Source organism: Euleptes europaea, chromosome 11 (assembly GCF_029931775.1).
Source record: "Euleptes europaea isolate rEulEur1 chromosome 11, rEulEur1.hap1, whole genome shotgun sequence".
Classification (NCBI taxonomy): Eukaryota; Metazoa; Chordata; class Lepidosauria; order Squamata; family Sphaerodactylidae; genus Euleptes; species Euleptes europaea.
Window position 1 is genome coordinate 45,092,407 of NC_079322.1, and position 20,370 is coordinate 45,112,776.

A 20,370-nucleotide genomic window follows, 5' to 3' on the forward strand; every position below is an offset into this window, starting at 1 on the left:
AAAGGGAGCAAAAATGGACGGGGTGGGTGGGGGAGCAATGTCATGACATAACTTCTGGTTGTACCCAGAAATGATGTCATGATGCTCTAAGAATCCCTCAGGAATCCCTCAAGCATCACATCATTTCTGGGTACAACCACAAATGACATCATGGCATCGCTATGCCCAGTTTTGCTCTCACTGGAGTGAACAGCCTGGCTGGCAACCCTACATGGGTACAATTGTCTTGGTCTGAGCTGAGTGGACCCTGTTGGCTTGTAGTGCCATTGAGAATCCTGAGCCATTGTAATCCTCAGATCACGCTTGTTATAAATATTAATTTAAATTATTGAGACAAACTTTTCTGGAGGAACGCCGACAAGAGGTTTTAAATGCAGGGTGATATGAAGTATTGACTGTTCCATTGGTTAACCAAGGAATGGCACTTTCCATGCCTTACCAGCCTATACCTTAGGAGGTACCATCAGCCTATACCTTAGATGGTATCATCAGCCAAATTCAGATGTCAGAAGGATTATGTCTCAAATCCTACCTTCCTTGTGAATACAAATTACCTCTGAAATACAAACCCAGGTCGTACCTTCAGAGTGTTGTATTGTGTGTGCCCCTGTTAAAATCAACACCTACATATTTACATTCTGGCTTTGGGAGTCGATTCACACAATATGTTTCTGTGAATTCCATACCATGCTAAAAACAAACAAACAAACAAAAAACCTCTTTTGACTTACCCCTGAAGGGAAGGATTAAAATAAATTAACATTTTACTAGCTTCCTAATTAAAAATGTCTGCTCTAAACAAATATGTTTATCAAAACAGTTTGACTGGCAAAATGCATTATGGAAGCTGCAGTCGCCCAAATTGCATGCTGTCTCAAGCAAAAAAGGGCAAAAGCCATCTGGCTCATATAACTTACATTTTCTAGACAGCTTGCAGCTGGCTCTGATTAAGCAGCATCCCAAAACTCCCCAGAAATCTATTTTTATCTCTGCAAGTTTATTTTTAGGGCTCGCACATCCAAGGCACATGGTGTTTACATTAATAAAGGAACAACCACCTACCGTTAAGAAAAGGCTTGTGCAATTCTTATGGCAGACTTGCCATCAGACAAGATGGATTAGAAGGCTAAGAAAAACAGCCCCTGTCCTTTTTTTTTTAAAGAACACATACACATATACTGCCCCCTCTTTCAAAAACCGCCTGAAAAGGAGTCTCCTTGGAGATCTGGACACTGCAGGAAGCAAAAACAAAAGCAAAAAAAAAATCTGTCATGAAAAACTGAGCTAGATTATATAGTATGTAAAAGCTTTTTTCCCCTCTCCAGGAAACCTCTGTTCATACTGTAGTCAAAAAATAGGTTTGGTGGTCCGTTCCAAGTATCCACGGGATGCTTGGCCAAGCTGACGGCAACTGAATAATTCAGAACAACTGGCATCTCTGTTCCCTGTAACTAGTCATCAGCTTGCACGGATGTATGAATGTATGAACTCTTCTCTTGCTTCCTGGGTATGGGATTGTAGGAAGGAACATCTGTGGAACTGTTCACATATCCTATCTGCAGAACTTCCTCTTGTCTTTTCTGTCTATGTAACACTGGCTGTTCCCATGGATAACATGGATTGCTTTTGCCACATAAATTCATTTCTTGAGACTGCCAGGAGTGATTGCATAGCAGAAACAAAGCAGCTGCTCGCAAGAGTGAATTGAACCTAGGAATCCACTGGTGCAGGTTCACTCCCTTGTCTTCAAAGCACTTGCACCAGTAGAGTAGAGGAAGATCCCACAGTTCCCATGATTCCTAACTACATCTTCATGAATCCAAAGGCATTCCCAAGAACTCTTTCTCTGTATAGAAGCACAGAATCATAGATTTCAAGGGAACCACCAGGGTCATCTAGTCCAACCCCCTGCACAATGCAGGAAATTCACAACTATCTCCCCCCAACACCCCATGACCCTTACTCCATGACCAGAAGGCCAAGATGCCTTCCCTCTCTTGATCTGCCTAAGGTCATAAAATCAGCTTGTTTATCAGGCTAGGATTGGGGAGATCCTGGTTCAAAGACATCCTCAATCCACAGGGAAACATTACACACAAGGAAAAAGGTGACTCAAGATCAACTTCCAGAAAAAAATCAGGGTAAAAATAGTCTCAAAAGAACCAAAGAAAAAAACAAAAGCACCAAAGCAAAAACCAAAGGCACAAAAATGCATACAGAAACTAGGAAATAAGCCAAAGCCGCATGGAGTCATAACTGATGGCGGGGGGACCATGTGGAGAAACCCTAGGTGATCTTGAGGCAATCCCTCCCCCTTAGCCTCACCTACCATACAGCAATGTTGAAGAGAAGGCAAGAAACATGTACACCTCCTAAGCTGGAGGAAGGGTGGGATAAAAATTAAATAGTCAGTGAGCAACATATTGAACACATGAAGCTGCCTTATACTGAATCAGACCCTTGGTCTATGAAAGTCGGTATTGTCTACTCAGACCAGCAGTGGCTCTCCAAGTTCTCAGGCAGAGGTCTTTCACATCACCTATTTGCGTAGTCCCTTTAACTGGAGATGCCGGGGACTGAACCTGTGGCCTTCTGCCTGCCAAGCAGATGTTCTACCACTGAGCAACAGCCCCTCCCCAACGATGCTCCTCTCTAGACAATGATGCTCCTCTCTATACTGTGTGTGTGTAAAGTGCCGTCAAGTTGCAGCCAACTTATGGCGACCCCTTTTGGGGTTTTCATGGCAAGAGACTAACAGAGGTGGTTTGCCAGTGCCTTCCTCTGTACAGGAACCCTGGTATTCCTTGGTGGTATCCCATCCAAATACTAACCAGGGCTGACCCTGCTTAGCTTCTGAGATCTGACGAGATCAGGCTAGCCTGGGCCATCCAGGTCAGGGCCCTCTCTTTACTACAAAAACAAACAAAAAACTGAAAATCAAGCTGCTATTAAAGACACGGTAACTTCTAGTCCACTACTAATGAGTGTTAATCTGTGAGAGTGAAAAATACAGGGCCCCTCCAGCATATGAGACAGAGAGAGACAGTCTACCCTAAAGAACAATGTGACCAAAAATAATACGATCAGAGTCTGTGCCACCTTATGATGGACCAATAACAGCCTGTTACAAGTTTGACAGAAAGGCATTTCTTTCTTCATGTACAAGAAATATCCAAATGGAAGAGGCTCTCCAAGGCTCTTCAATCTATTATATGATGCTATACAACAGGGGTGGGGAACGTCAGGCCCGGGGGCCGTTTAAGGCCCGCGAAATCATTTGGTCTGGCCCTTCGTGGGTCTTGGCAGATCTCTAGCTCAGAAGGATCTAAGACTGGTGATCCGCCCCCTCCCCTGGACAGGAATAGCCTCTACTCAAAGCAGATGTGAGTTTGTTTTGTCGAGAAAAGGAACCTTTCCCCCCCCCCCCCTTGCAGAAGAGTCGTCAGCTATGGAGCTGCTAGGACTGTCCAAGAAACTGTGTTAACCCTTTCCCACCCGGGCCATGGAGAAACGTGTTCCCTCTGTACTACAAGAGGGCTGGGGGCGTAAGTGGCGACAATGCAGGGGTGAAAGAGGGCAGGGCCAAATGCGCGCCTGGGGGGAGTTCTTAGCCAGTGTGTCCTCATTTCATCCCTACAGGTGGAGGTAGCAGGAGCCGGCTGTAGAATCCAGCCCCAACCTTGCGGAGCAGGAGCAACTCCGGCATACAGCTGGACGGCTGTGCCTGACTGGTGCAACAGACCATCCTGTGCCACTGGTTGGATACCTGCCTGCTTGCCTGCGTGGGGGGGGTCATCTGGGGCAGCTACCTGCTTGGTCAGCTAATTTTTAAGTTGATAATTTTGTATGACCCGCGAATTATGTTATAAATATCCAAATGGCCCTTGGTGGAAAAAAGGCTTCTCATCCCTGCTATACAAGCTGACTGTGGCATTCTCTTTTAAAAACAAGAGCGCTGCCCATAATGTGATTAATAAACAATATGGAAATAAATCAAAAGACCAGAGCCGGCAAATAAGCAACCTGACACACAGACCAATATATTATGCTATTTGATCCATACAAGAAGAGGAAATTAGTTTGTACCAACTGGAGGATGAAGTCGGAGACGGAAAAGTAAGCAAAGCAAATGAGCGTGAGTAATTATGATTTATTCCTTTGCAGTTTGTGATAAGCAGTTAAAACTGAACTTAATCATTTCATACTTCAAGCTGCACTGGTGTGTAAATTCCAATCTGCTTTCATTTGAAACAGAAGTCCAGTGAAAGTCCTGAATTACGCTACCTACACTTCACAGTCTGGAAAAACAAAGAATCCAAGCTGCCAGCATATATTAAGGGAGAAGGATAAAAATCTCCTTTCCTGTTATGTTTTGTTTTTTCTAAGAACCAGGCAGATGTGGACTATATGTGTGCTAAATATCTGGTTTCTGTCTTGAAGATGTTGTTCAGAGAGGACTGGACATGGCTCAGTGATAGAGCATCTTCCTGCAAAAGATCCCAGGTTCAGTCCTTGGCATCTCCAATTAAAGAGTCTCTGACAGTGGATGAGAAAGAACTTTCTATACCTAAGTCCCTAGAGAGCTAATCAGAGTGGTAAATGCAGAATTAGATGCAACTTAGTATAAGAGGGTGTCACCTGGTCATAACCTAATTGACACCCTTACAGTGCTGGACTCCATATTATCTTCCCTTCCTGACCAACAACAGCCTGTTCCAAGTTTCACAGAAAGGAATTTATTTCCATTCATGTTACCCCTTTCTATGTCCATTGATTTCAACGGGCTTAGACTGTAGCAGTTCTGCCTAGGGTTTGCACTGCAAGTCCTCACACTCGACTGAAACAAAGACTGCATTTTCCCATTCTTCCCTACGTTGTCTCCATCACAACATCCTAAAATACTGTAAAAGACCATTATGAGACAAAGCCCCACTTCTCATCAAGCAATTTGTGCCCCACCTCATCTTTTTCACAGCTGGCCCAGAAATTGCATCTTCTGAAAATTGAATACTTGCTCATGCATGCAAAGTACAAAATGTCTACAGTTCATACAGAATGGCTATAACTGGGGGACTACTAGTTATACCCAGAAGAGGCAAGCCAAAGGGCCTGACTGATTAAACTGTATGTGTGTTAAGTGCCATCGAGTTGCTTCCCACTACAGCGACCCTATGAATCAATGTCCTCCAAAATGTCCTATTGTTAACAGCGTTGCTCAAGTCTTGCAGACTGATGGCCATGGCTTCCTTTATAGATACTTACTTTAATGATACTTTGATTATACTGCTCATAAAGCCAATTTGGCTCTGAACAGTGTCACACTATGACTAAGACTAAAAGAAAGGCAAAATAGATTTATATTTATATATAAAAACCAAAATTACTATATATATATAATTTTACTTCTAGGGACAGTTCATGCTTAATTTGAGTTCACTTATTTGGTTGGGGAGGGGGTCCACAGTATCCGTAATACTCTCTTCCAACACCGCATTTCAAAGGAATCTACTTTCTTCCTGTCAGCTTTCTTCATTGTCCAGCTATCACATTCATACATAGTAATAGGGAATACTAAGGCATGAATTAACCTGATCTACAAATTATCTTTTAAGTATGTTCTCTTTCGCATTAGCGAATCAGTTCTGCTGCAACACATACATCTAGGCTGCCAGAGACAAATGAAAAAGTGGTGAGTGGGTGGGGAAAAATTAAAAATTGTCAAATATGCTTTCTTTGAGTGTTCTAAATAATCTGCTATTTTAATTATTACTCTGATAGTTAAGGCAGTGAATCTAATAATTCAGACACTGATAAAATTCCAAGGTGATACAATAGGCCCTTCATTGTATTTTTTTCTAGCAGTTGAAAATTGTTTATTTGCAAAGCAATGCTTTTAGAGCCAATATGTACATTATAGGTGCCACACTTTACATTGGAGAGTGGCTTTCAACAGATTTAAAACATGCATTCAGGTGTTAAGCTCCGGTTTGTTATGATGTCCAAATAAGGCTACCAAGAAACCATGGTTGGTTGGTGGACACTAAAGCAGGATTCAAAATCATGGTTTCAAACTGACCTGTTAATCACAGTTAGTACTAACTGTGGTTTCTCAAGTTGTTAGAAAACCCAGTTTGCTTAGTAGAACCACCCCTTGTACTCACCCAGATACAGAGTTGGCAGAACTGAGCAGCCAGAAAACCTAACTGCTCCATATTTGACTACTGATAATGCTTTGTCAGGAAACACCCCCTCCCTCTGCTCACCTCAGGGCCTACTCTTCATGGTCTCCCTAATAGTAACAACAACAAAAGGGGGGAACAAATTAAACTCAACCAAAATGTTGAATCCAAACCGAAAGGGTTGAGCTAAAAAATACTAAAATTACAAATATATAAATTTTAATATGGTGCACAATACAATTAAAGGCCTATATCATAGGTGAGTTATACACATATAAGGCCTATATCATAGGTGGGTTATACACAGTCAACAAATACATGAAACTCATACACATTTGATGTGAACCGTACAGTGACCAAAGTAGGACCAAATAAGGACTTTGAGTAGAATGGCCCATTTTTTCCCAAATGGGAAACAAATTTTTAAGGACTGTAGCATAAGTAAGTACTTACATGCAAACATTTATGGCTTCAATATGAATATGTTTTTGCTCAAATCAATAAATTCAATTAGAGGCAAAAACTTAATAAATACAATCCAGACAAACTCACCTAGACTATTCCTGAGTTCTGCTTCCAGGAAACAACAGTCTTCATGAAATATATTTTAAAAAGCCTCTACCTTATTGTTTTTTGCCATCTTTCAGTGTTTATTCCCCGAGAAACTCCTTAACACTGAATGTGCAGTAATCAGTCTCAAAATAAATTGAAGCAATGTTAGCTCTGCATCGTGTCATTTTGCCTATGCAAGCTAGTGGAATTGTTTAAATTCTCACATCCTGGCTATGCACAGTGGAGTAAGCAACACAACCACATGGTGCCTGAAAGGGGGAGAGGGAAAGCAGACACAACTGCCAACAAAAGGTGTCTTCTCAGAACAGCCAGCCAACAGGTTTATGTTGCAGCATCAGTTTCCATTATGGCTCTTCTACATGGATTTAATAAGCACTATATACAAGTATTACTACAATAATAATGGAAGATTGTTGTTGAGCACAAAAAAGTTATAATAAACAACCCACAAAATCAGTATAGGTAAACACATCAATATATGCTTTTATAAATAACAATGTAAATTTTTATCTCATATAATCACATAATCATAACAAAATATACATGAATAATCATAATCAAGCTTTTACATAAAAAGTCAACATGGAAACATCCAAGAACTTCTTCCCAAAAATTTCACTTGCTTTATGTAAACCGGTAGTCCACTTCACAGCAAACTCCACAAGCTCTTGGTGGCCGTTCTCATGAGCACAATAATGGCTTCAGAAAATTAATTGCTAAGCACAGACAAGTCATGTAGATAATCCACCATTTCGAAAAATACCTAATCAGTGTGTTCTCTCTATCCCCTCAAGCAGACAGGTGAGAATGGCCACCTTTTGGTCTTGGACTTTCATAGTTCCCTATATTGTGAAATAGCCTTCCTCCAATACTTCCATCTTTCTGGAGATTTTGCAACACCAATTTGTTCAGGAGAGCATTTGAACATAACTTGGTGGTGGTGGAAAGTGCCGTCAAGTTGCAGCCGACTTATGGCGAGCCCATAGGGTTTTCAAGGCAAGAGACGTTCCGAGATAGTTTGCCTCTGTGAGGTGACCCTGGGCTTCCTTGATAGTCTCCCATCCAAATACTTCATCCATTCCCTCTGCATACCCCTTGAACTTTCTCTTTCCATTGTCTGATGTTTCTGCTTGATTTATTTACAAAATTTATACCCCACATTACTGCCCTCAACAAGGCTACCTGATTTTCATCACCTTCTCAGATTTGAGTCACATTTTTGCAGCAATGCACAAAATATGAAGCTCTTTAAGCAACAACCTCTAGCAATCTCTTGCTTTGAATACTACAACCTCTTAGCTGCCTCTAAAATCCATTCACTGGCTTCTTAACTGTGCCTAAATCTAGCACAATCCTTGCCCTTAGCTTCAATGGCTCCAGCTCTCCTCTCCGATAGTTCCCTCCCAGTAACTTTGTTCCTGAAGCTCCACCACCCTCAGATGCCTGCTCTAACAACTCTGTCCTATTACTCTTGCTGCTTCTTTGCCTTGTACATCCTCCCAGAACACTAGTGCACTCTAATGTCTCATTTCCTTCCAATTCATCCTCAAAATCCACCTTTTCAGTTCAGGTTTTGGTGAAACTCCTTCTCACTACATCTCCCAAAAGATGTTGAGAGATCAGTCACCAAATCCCCCATACATTTTTACAATGATTATAGAATCAGTGCTGGATCACAGCGTGGATTAAGGCTACACAGCAGGGATGGAAAAGACTGGATTCTTTCCCCCTGTAGATTTAAAAAACCCCTTTCCCCTCTGCATACTTTCCCCATAAAAACTGCCCTCCCCACATTGCTATTAGCCCTAGAATCTATTGTTTTGCCCATATTTTCACTGCACAGCTCTGATCCATATCAGGATCTGTTGCTGTGTGCAACTGAAATTTACACTGAAACACACTGGCACATTTGTGAGCTTCATCTCATCATTCGAATCTAAGCCTGTAACTGGAGTAAATGCATTTAAATATCATGTCTGCCATGACCCTCTCCTCCTCCTGTTGTCCTTCTTCTTTAAAATTTTGGATTCTCCTTAGGAAATGAATTTTTGTTATTATATTTTGTAAAATGCCACACACATTCCTGGTGTCTCTCTCTCTCACACACAAAATAATACTAATACTTGATAAATGTAATAGGAGTAAAGGTAGAGAACCTATGGCCTTCGAAGTCAGAAATAACAGTCTCCACAGACTTTCTCCAATCTCTACAGGAAAGTACTGAGAGCCAATCTTTGCCTTACATATGTTTTTCAGGGACCCTTTTGACATGACCTTCAAAATGAATGGAAGTTACTTCTGCATCTCTCTCAATAAGGTCAGGCTCCTTTGGGAAGAAGCTCATGCCAGTCTTGCTCCTGCAAAGGGAGCGCTGGCAGAGAAAGAACTGCAGTATGAGCTGCTCCCATGAGACCTCAGTTGAGCGTCATGAAGAAGTCCCACATCACCGCAGTTCCCCATGCTACTGAAGGTAATGTTGGAAGAGGCTGTAAAAGGGGTAAGGGAAATGAAGGGGAAAAGGTCTTTATAAATGCTCAACGTTCAAACAACTTTGATACTCACAATTAACATATCAGCTTAGTCTATCTATGCTATGTGTTCAACTATCTTGAATTCACTTTCAGACTTTTGCCCCCGCATACCCTATATAATAACAGCATCAAACCCATTTCAAGAAAAGGTCAGCAATTTTCTTTCCTCCTCACCCTGTTGACCCCCTTTCCCCCAGAAAAACTGGTGAGTCACATAGAAAATAAAATTAAGATCTTGATATTTCCCAAAACATTAAATATTTCAGTTACAAAAAAAAAAAAAGCACAAGTTCAGAAACAGTTATATAAATAACACACACAAAAAAAAGTCATCTTGCTTCCCGGATAATAACAGAGAAAGACCAGAGAACACTTTCTGCACAAGGACCTGCACTTCAAAAAATATTTTGATTCATATAAAATCCCATTATGCCAAGACTTTCACGCTGTTTTTTCTTGGACTGTTTCACTTAGGAGGAGATAATTCTTTCACCGGGGCCTGAGGTAATATTCCCACTGCCAACAAATTTTACTCAGAGACTCTCCTAAGATTCAAGAGGAATGGTTGTGCTTGGCATGTTATGACATCACTGTGGATGGAGGCCTTGTCCACTAGTCGACAACAAAGCCCAAGCCACGAACCATGAATTAAAACGCAGATGCCAGATTCCTGTTGATGAGCAGGCTTAATAAAGCATACAGCGGTGCACCCTTTGCATGCTAATTAACCTGTGGACTTGTACTTATTTCCTCACTTTTAAAATGTTTTTCTTTTCTTTTTTAACAAACAATTCCAGGCAATACCAATCCTCCCCCTCTGAAAAGAAATAGGGCTTTAAAAGAGAAGGAGTAACCCACACATATCCCCCCCCCCCCAACATCTTATGTGCACTGATTGGTTAAGAATATATAACAGCAACAGGATGTAAACATTTCCTTAACGATTGCATAGTTTAGAATAAGCATGACAAACAACAAAACACAAGCATTCACCACTTCCTAATGGGATTTAAGCATTTGCTTTATAGCTGTAAGAATTGGCCATTCATTTAGACAGGCACTGGTCCCTAAAGGCTCATAGAGCTGCGTTCAATTAAATTGGTTCTGGTGTTGTTGTAAGTAAATGTTACTACACAGGAGGCCTTCTTGTTGCATCATGCTATCAAAGGAAACACTTATTGTGTATTTTCACCGTGCAAACAGAAGATAGTCAAGCAGGTTTCTTAGCAGGTCATCTGGGTACCACATATCTCTTTCACTGGATTCATGGCTAATCTTTTGAGTCAGCAATTCACCAACCTTGGCTGCAATCAAGCCAAAAAAAAAACCCCCCAAAAAACCTTCTGCTTCTTCTCCTAAAACACATGTCCTCCTTGCAAAAAAGGAAACATGTCTTGAATACCTAAGCAGCAAAAAAACTGGACTTGTCAGTAGCTTGTGAATATCTACTGCTCCTTCATAATGTCTGAAGCAACCCTCTATCTGATAGAACTCTACTGATATTATCCCTCCAATATTCCTCACAGGGAATAAGCAGAGGACATAAAAACACCCATCTAAATATTGTGTTCAAAGCACCTAAAGTAATGACACCTTCTATCAAATGGACCAGAAAAAATATCCGGTGCTTTTTAAAACATTGAACAGCATCACTGATGCAAACACACCTATTTCTGCTAAACTAACCTGCACACTTGAATGTACGTTATCATCCTAGATAGAAAAAGAAAGCGTCATCATTTTTAGAGACTGAAGCATCACATAGCTTTGATAGTTAACATTTCTTCAACGTCATTGTTGGATTCAGTGCTGACCCGCACTTCACATAAGAACACAAGAGAATTTATGCTAATTTAGATCAGCGGCCCACCAAGACTAGCATCCTGCCTCATACAATGGCCAACCAGATGCTCTCTGAAGCCTACAACTAGAGCATGGAGTCCAAAGCCTCCCCATATTGCTGCCCTTCAGCACTGGCATTCAAAAGGTTAATGCTGCTGAACACAGAGGTTCCATTTAATCACTATGGCTAACCACTATTGATGAACATTTCGTACATGAATTTGTCTAACCTCTCAGGCCTTTGTTTTTACCATGGAGAATGGGGGATTTACTCAGCTGGTCCAGCCTCCAAGTTGCTAGGCCACAATGAGAATTGACTTCTTTAAGCTTATCCGCTGCCAAATAGGGCTTACTCTCCACTGTCACCAGCTAGCCATTAATAGAACTGCATTCTCTGAAAGAAAAAAATCAGAACCCCTTCCTTTGTTCAGCCCACTTGGTGTAGGAGGAAAATTCTTGAAACATCACTTGTTAGAGATATTCTCAACTAAGCAGATACTTCTCTCTTATACTTTGATAAGTGTGAGCTAAGGCATGAAGCTCTTTCATGATCACAGAGTCCAAATGACTCCCATTTCGGGGGGGGAAGGGTTGCACTTACCTAGAATCATGGAATCATAGAGTTGGAAGGAACCACCAGGGTCATCTAGTCCAACCCCCTGCACAATTCAGGAAAATCACAACTACCTCCCCTTCCACACACCCAGTGGCCCTACTCCGTGCCCAGAAGATGGCCAAGATGCCCTCCCTCTCATGATCTGCCTAAGGTCATAGAGTCAGCATTGCTGACAGATGGCCATTAAGCCTCTGCTTAAAGTCCTCCAGGAAAGGAGAGCTTACCACCTCCCGAGGAAGCCTGTTCCACTGAGGAACTGCTCTAACTGTTAGGGAGTTCTTCCTAATGTTTAGATGGAAACTCTTTTGATTTAATTTCAACCCATTGGTTCTGATCCAACCTTCTGGGGCACCAGAAAACAACTCAGCACCATCCTCTATATGACAGCCCTTTAAGTACTTGAAGATGGTTATCATGTCACCTCTCAGTCTTCTCCTCTCCAGGCTAAACATACCCAGCTCCTTCAACCTTTCCTCAGAGGACTTGGTCTCTAGACCCCTCACCATCTTTGCTGCCCTCCTCTGGACATGTTCCAGCTTGTCTACATCCTTCTTAAATTCTGGTGCCCAAAACTGAACACAATACTCTATGTGAGGTCTAACCAAAACAGAGTAAAATGATACCATCACTTTGCGTACTCTGGACACTATGCCTGTAACTGTTTTTCATTGAGTGTTTTTAATACAGTCCCACACTGGGACTGTGCAGGCCAGCAGCAGAGAAGAACTTTCTAGTTTTAAGAAACTGAAGAGGTACTCTCTCATCTTGCATGCGAGACAGCGTTTCCCCACTGAAACCAGCCTACACCGAGAGGATGGGGTGCTGTTTTCCATCAGTTCTCCTGAGCCACCAGAGTGAAGAAAAGGAATATGCCAAAAAGACTCACAGGGGGGCAGGAGGGAGGGAATGTGTGCATGCACAGAAGCAACTCAATGAACAACAGTTACTGGTAAGTGCAACCCTGCTTTCATCTTCATTCTTCCATGCAGTCCCACATTGAGAGAATAGCAAGCTACTCACCAAGGAGGCAGGAGTGAGTCTGTCAATTGCACCATTTTTTCCAATGGCTGATTTCCTTTGTGAATCTATATCTTCAGCATAATGTTGCACATAAGTCTTGGAATAAGACCACATGGCAGCTTTGCAGACGTCAATCAAGGGAACGCCTTATAGGAATGCAGCCAAAGATGCTTGAGTCCTGGTTGAATGCACTTGGATGACAAGTTGGCATACTTCAGCCGGCTTATAGCAGAGTAATGGCTGCAATGATCCATGGAGATGAGGTCTTGGGCAGAAACTGCAAGCTAGGTCGAAGGGTTACCCTCTCAGTAAAAAATTGTGTGAAAGATGGGTCAGCTCTGAGAGAAGCCAGTTCACGGACTCTTCTGGCAGATGTCACAGCCACTAAGAAGCCAACCTTCATAGACAGTAAGGCAGTGAAACATACAGATTCTGGATCAAACGGGGGAAGGGTCAGGTGAGCTACAAGGGAGCTAGGAAAAAGAGGACAGAACATGAAGCTAAGAGAAAGGAGATCAGGAAGACACTGAAGAGGCACGAGGGAAGATGCAGCTGATGCCCACAGATCTGCAGTATTTCTATATTGGAACCCACTTTTTGGCAGCAATACAACTCAGATGCTTTGTGGACCTATAGCTGGAAGTAATGATATAACTCTCAACTGAATTCATACAATCCCAGTTTTATGATTACATGGTGATCAAGCCCATATATGCCATCTTTGTACAGGCAGTAAAAGGATCTTATGAAGGGAACTTGTGCTTCAGTGTACACCCAGACCCCCAGTTTCTCAATGGTCCCACATTTCATACAGTCACTATCAATTCTTCAAGAATTGTTCACTGAAACATATGAACTAAAACTGAATTAGCAGACCTGGCAAGGGTTAGGAAGATACACACGTAGCACCTATGTCTGCTTCCAAATAATCCTGGATAACACTAGGAGACTCGATTGCCCCCACAATCCCTAGGCTATTACAAAGATTACAAGGAATATTGCAGTGTGCTCACACATGGTAATAATGAGGGACGTGCAGGTATGAAAAAGGAAAAATACAAGTTTATCTCTTCTCTTCAACCTCTTGACTGTGTCTACGTATTAAAACCTTATACTGTACCTGGAAGATATTTTTGCCTGAAAAAGATAATGTTGCCATTTGTGCGCTCTCTTTTTTTTTTAGGTTGCTTCTCATGGCTACAACAGACTCAGAATACTCTCTGTCTGCAGGCAAAGAGGTCATTTCAAACACAAGCTTCATTAAAAATCTACCCTGAGTGGAGGTTTAATAGCCTTCGCTCTTTATAATAAAAAAAAAATCATTAAAAGTTTCAGAGAGCAGGCCCATCAGCAGAAGTACGGGCACGTCTGTTTTCACATTTAAAAAAAAGTTTTTTTGTGGGGCGGGGGGGGGGGCAGACTTCTGGTTGTTACTTTTGCATCCTGAAGAGGTACTCAAACACCACGTAAGTGGAGAGCTCTGAGTCCCCACAGGCTTGCTCAAATCATATAAACAAGCATTGGATGATTTAAAAAAAAAACTGCCTTGTGTTCATCTGAGTCTTTCTGGAACACCTCAACAATGGCTACTAAGCTGTCCGGCTCTATCACCTGGCCCCATCAGAGTCACAGCATTCCACCCACCCTGTCAATGTCATTTAGGTACTCCCCTCCCCCACGTTACCCTATGGAAAAACTGATGTCACCGATTATACAGGAGTAAAAGTGGCCGCAAAGTAAAAGGAAATAAAGCACCCCCACAGCTGATGCACAGCGGCAAAGTTGCTAGAAGTGATGCTGAAGTCAGGAGCAAACACTAAAGGTGAGAGGGGAATACTGCCAATGTGAGGTGAGGCTCCCAAGGGATTGCAGCTGTTGAAAACAGCATGTTTGTCTGATGGACACATCCACCATCGAGGTCTCAGCATGGCTACACATCAGTAGCAGGGGAAAGGACGTACCTCAAAACCCTTACTGAGGTAGTAGCAGGGGTGGTTAGAGTGAACTGCGTGGATCCTGCTGCACTGTGTGGACCAGCAGCCAATTGCAGTCATTCATTCTGAAATAATACTATGGGTCTCTCCTAACTTTCCTGAATGCTTAAAATCTGTTTGTTTGTTTTAAACAGACACATTGGTCAAATGAAATATCACTACTAAATGCCAGGGGAGCTGTAAATTCTGATGCCTTCAGCCAAGGATTCAACTGATTGTTCACAGGGATATGACAGATTCACACACTGTTCCTTCCTCAGCAGGGCTTTCCGACCAGGAAAACCACCAGTTTTCCTCGCTAGGAGGGGCTATTCATTCCCAGATAATTAGCATGGGGGGGGGGAGACATAACTGAGGATGATACAGCCCCCTGGCTAAAGACGTTGCCTATCCCTGGGTGAAGTCATAGAAGCCAAATGGGGTTATTTTTACTAGAAACTCACATTTCACTGCCTATAAAATCTTACTTGACCATCACAAAAGACTTCCATGCTACTAGGTTTGCCTGATCCAGCCTGGCAACCAACGGGAGGGCTGGGAACAGGGACATGGGGGGGCGCAACATGGTGACACCACAGCCATTGCTGGGCTTTTAAAAAAATTTCACCCACTGCTGCTTGGAGCAGTGGCAGGCAAACAAGACTGCCAGGAGGTCTCCTGCCATAGCAGGAGAGCTGGCGGCCCTTGCTGCAGATGTAACAGAGTATATCAAAGTCACCCTTTCTTTTTCCTTCTTCTGGTTTAAGTGATGCATGGATCTCATTCACTGTCAGAGGTGAATCACTGAAGGATACAGATGTAACTACAAAAAATATCACCCAGGCTATTCCACTGTACATCAGCCACCTGTACTACATAGAAGCTGCAAAACCTTCCAAAAAGTAAGTGTGGTTTCTCTTGTTGTTTTCCCTGGTTCTATAAGGAAGCAACATTTCATAAACCAGTGGGAGAACATTTCAGTCTCCCAGGACTCTCTGCTGATGCTGACCTGAAAATCACCTCTAGGAAGGAAGGAAGGACTTGAAAGGAAGGACTTGAAAAGAAGAACTTGAAAGGAAGGTTCTTGCTTGTGAAATTTCTGAACTAGAATTTATTGCTAAGTTTAAGTCTATTCATTTAGGACTCAACTGAGACCAGGGTTCTCTTTGCTGCTGCAGGTGGGAAGTTAACATGCAAAACTAGGAAGACTGGGGATAATATAGTTACTGCTGTTCTGAACTTGAGCATAACTTGTACAACTTTGAGCTTGGCATAGAAATTTCACAATGTATTGTTTTGGCTCCACTGGCTATCTCCCCCCCACCCCCCGGTACCATTTGTATGCACATAATCTGCAAACAAGCAGGTACACTTCACGAATCTGATGAAATGGGCTCTAGTCTATGAGTTTGCACCATAATAAGTCTTTAAACTGCAACAGAACTTCTTTTATTTTTACTGTGCTGAATATGGCTATTCCTCTGAATGCTTTGAGGTTCCTTACTGAAAGTTTTATACTGTGATTGAGCCTACATATTATGAAATTGCAGCTAATTCTATGATATTTGAACCTTTACAATCAGCCATGCACACACGTAAGCAAAACAAAGGTTCCTGCTTCTCAAGAAAACATTCAAATTCCTTTTTATTTAACTCAATCCCAGGAACATACAAACCAAAATATATGCTTTCAATACCACCCATCTACTTTGTAACAGAAAACAGAACCTTTATTGGCATTTAACATCTACTTTGTAACTAAAGTGAATTATATACTCACCATTTTAGGTTTCCCCCATTTATTTCAGGAGAATAATATGCTATAAATACATAAAGTTTGGAATTCTGATTATTCCTTACTGTGCTTTTCTAAATGTAATTAAATAAGCAATGTAGCACAAGGTGTTTTACAAGAAGATTATCTTGGCAAACATTAATTGAAGAACATTCCTAAGAAAGTGAAGCAACCCACCCCACAAAACACAAAAAACTCTCTTGCTTTTTTTCTTTAACTGGTACCAAAATATTAAATTTTCTATCTAAATCCTAATTATATGCACAAAGAATAAATAGCCAGCGTGGTGTAGTGGTTAAGAGCAGTGGTCTGGAGCAGTGGACTCTGATCTGGAGAACAGGGTTTGATTCCCCACTCCTCCACATGAGCGGAGAAGGCTAATCTGGTGAACTGGACTTGTTTCCCCACTCCTACACATGAAGCCAGCTGGGTGACCTTGGGCAAGTTACAGCTCTGTTAGAGCTCTCTCAGCCCCAACTACCTTACAGGGTGTCTGTTGTGGGGAGGGGAAGAGAAGGTGATTGTAAGCCAGTTTGAGTCTCCCTTAAGTGGTAGAGAAAGTCAGCATATAAAAACCAACTCTTCTTCTTAGAATTTCCAACAGAGTAGCCATGTTACCTTCTTATTGTAAAAACAACAAAAAGTCACATGACACGTTAAAGACTAGAAGTGCAATTCTATACATGGTTACACCCTTCTAAGCCCATTTAGTTTAACAGATTTAGAAGGGCATAACACTATTTAGGATTGCATTGTTATTGTGGCAGAACCCATTGAGGACAAGAGACAACTTCATGAGGGGTAGCAAGTGCAGCATCCATTAGTCATACTTCAGCTTAAAAATAGTTTATTAATATCACAATACAACAATTGTTGAAATACCGATACCTCAAAGGATTGCGCCATTTGCTATCACTGACACTTAGGTATATTTCAGATTGGTAAATAAAAGTTGCATTCTGGAAGTAGATCCCCTCTTGGTTACTATAGAAGATCCCACACACACACACACACAAACTTCCCCAATATAAGGATTGTTAAAGATGTGATGATGAAAGTCCTGTGTTTTCAGACATAAGTTCTTGTTACCACACACCACTACGTGAAGCTTCTTCAAGTATATGAAGGATTAGTTCCCACCTTTTTTTCTTCTTCGGTTTACTTACAGTGCAATCCGAAGCACTTACATTTGTCTAAGCCCATTAACTGCAGTGGCCTTAGAAGGTTGCAACTCTACATAGGATGCCACCTTTGTATTGTTAGATGCTATTAAGAGGAATGCCCTGACCTGGATGGCCCAGGCTAGCCTGATCTCGTCAGATCTCAGAAGCTAAGCAGGGTCAGCCCTGGTTAGTATTTGGATGGGAGACCACCAAGAAAGTAAAGGGTTGCTATACAGAGGAAGGCACTGGCAAACCACCTCTGTTAGTCTCTTGCCTTGAAAACCCCATAAGGGTCACCATAAGTCGGCTGCGACTTGATGGCACTTTACACACACACACACACACACACACACACATTAAGAGGAATGCTTCATGTTGTGTCAAATTTTTCCAGATGTAGAGGCATGTTGTATTCGCTCCATATGCATGTGCCAAATTTCAGAAGTGGCTGGATTCAGATAACTCAATCAGTGAGTAAGGCAATATGGCCCAAACATCTTTATCATTAAATCTGATTCCGAACATGACCCAAAAATGTGGCTCAAAAATACACAGAACAGGGAACAAGGCCAGGTACTGGGGTGGGGGGTAGTTACAGACTTTGGAACCATCAGGTTTGCAGAAAAATCTGACAATGGAAAATATGATAAAGGGATGTTTGAAAGCACCTAAGACCTTGACATCACGAGATACCAGGCGACATTCTGAGAAAGCAAGAGGTGGTACGGAAGCTGAGAGAGGCTTTAGCTGCCACCAGGCAGATGAGCAAGCAAGCAAGAAGCAAGTGGAACAGACAGGCAGTATGAGTGAGTGAATCACCAAGTGAGCTGTACAGCAGCATGGAAGCCACGAGAGACATTGCTACCACCAAGGAGGTAAGCAAGCAATTGGGGAAAGCTGGTGGTGGGTAAATAAGAGTGGTAGCAGCAAACAAACTACAGAGGTACCACTTTCAGGTGCCCAGTTGTAGTGCTACAACCAAGCAGGGCAGTGGTAGGTAGGGTGGTGGGGAGGCTGAGAGAGGTGCTGCTCAGGAAACCAACCCAAACAGGTAGAGCCTGGGGGGAAGGGTGGCACAGCGAGTGGGCAGAGCAGCAGCAGAAGAGAGGGTGAGGAGAATGGGAATGAGGATCTCCCTGCTTGTACCAAATGAATGTCAATAACATTATTTACATATAAAGAAATTAATATGATGTAACCACCATGAGGGTTCACTTACCTACAGAAATCAACACTTTCCTGATCCTGGGTGTACTGCATCCCAGTGTAACACACAGGTTATCTCCACCTCACCTTCTCTGAACCCACTGCTAACCCCTTCATCGGGGGGAGGGTCAGGGGGGCTATATTCCTGCAGCATCTTCCTTTTAGGTTTCCCTCTTGTAATCATCTTCCTTCATAGTTCCTCTCCCCTCTGTAACCAACACTGAGGTCATCTCAAAAAGACTCTTCTACTCTCACATTTCAGCACTGGTCAAGGATTTGATCACATATACATAACGCTATCTCTAAATCCCTACCATGGCTAAGGAAAGTGAAGCCAGGCCTCCTTAGTCACCAACAATATCAGTTTTTACTGACAACATTGATTACATTTTCAGTAAGGTGATCTTTGGAACTAATTTCCCCATGAAACAGCAACCAACTTTGCACTAGTTGAGAGCACTGACCACCTATTTGATAGTCCCATTGTAAAAAGCAACCAGATCTGTATCCCCAAGGGCTGAGCAAGGCAGCATTATCCCAAGAAGAACCTGATAATACCTGTTCCAACAAATTACTGTGGACGGAAACCCATGGGTCCCTTCTGCTAACAGCAGCACTTTCCCCCCAGTGTGAGACTCCCACTGCTTGCTTCAGAGAAAGGCCTCTTGCACTACAGTTAGCAGAATCAATATGCAATATCTACCCAGAGAAATCTATGGGAGTTGTTTCTATGTACAGAGTTCTTTGGTTGGCTTGGGATGATGGTACGTATGATGAAAAAGGCAGAAGAGAAAACTACTTGAACAAAAAGAGACATCATGTTCATTAAATTATATACAAAAGACCCAAACAAGGACACAACTAAGATTCAAACAACTACTGGGATTAATAACCATTTATACTGATGGTGACAACAAAGATTAGTTGGCTCCAGAGAGGCCACAAAAATGCTATAGACAAGTTACAAAAGAACTGATTAATACAGATTAAAGTGAGGTGCTTAATTTACACTATCCAAACATGCACAAGGGTTTTTCTTCTCTCTCACTGGAGGTGTTTCTCTCACCATTTGAATGGGAGCCAAATCTTGCTAGTGTTCTCACTGTTTAGCCTATTCTATTTTAAGAATGCACAAATATTGAGGAGGTTAAACAAAGATGACAGACCTGGTTGTGTTGTGGAACTCATTGCTGTTGACGAAGAGATGACTAGAAGAGATCAGATTTGGGGACTCTTGATGACAACCTGGGGTTTCAATCTAACAAACAAAAAGGAAACAAGAATGTAAAAGACAGTATGCATACAGATGTTTCACAGCACTAATTCTCCCATGGCAAAAGCCATGACAGATTACCAATGTCAGGCTACAGATGTAAGAACACCCCCACACCTGCTGGATCAGTCCAGGAGCCCGTTTTACACAGTGATAAGGCTGCCAACCTCCAGGTGGGGTCTGGAGATCTCCCAGAATT

General features: G+C 42.2%; 1 protein-coding gene across 3 annotated transcripts in view; it reads right to left on the minus strand.

Moving 5' to 3' along the window:
* Positions 1-20,148, minus strand: part of HDAC9 (histone deacetylase 9) — a 504,774-nt gene extending 484,626 nt beyond the window's left edge. For all 3 annotated transcript variants that reach the window (XM_056857023.1, XM_056857026.1, XM_056857025.1), the window contains exon 1: positions 20,065-20,148. In XM_056857023.1, the coding sequence (XP_056713001.1) occupies positions 20,065-20,086 (22 nt within the window). In that variant the 5' untranslated portion in view covers positions 20,087-20,148. The remainder of the gene's footprint in view (positions 1-20,064) is intronic.
* Between the last annotated feature and the right edge of the window lie 222 nt (positions 20,149-20,370).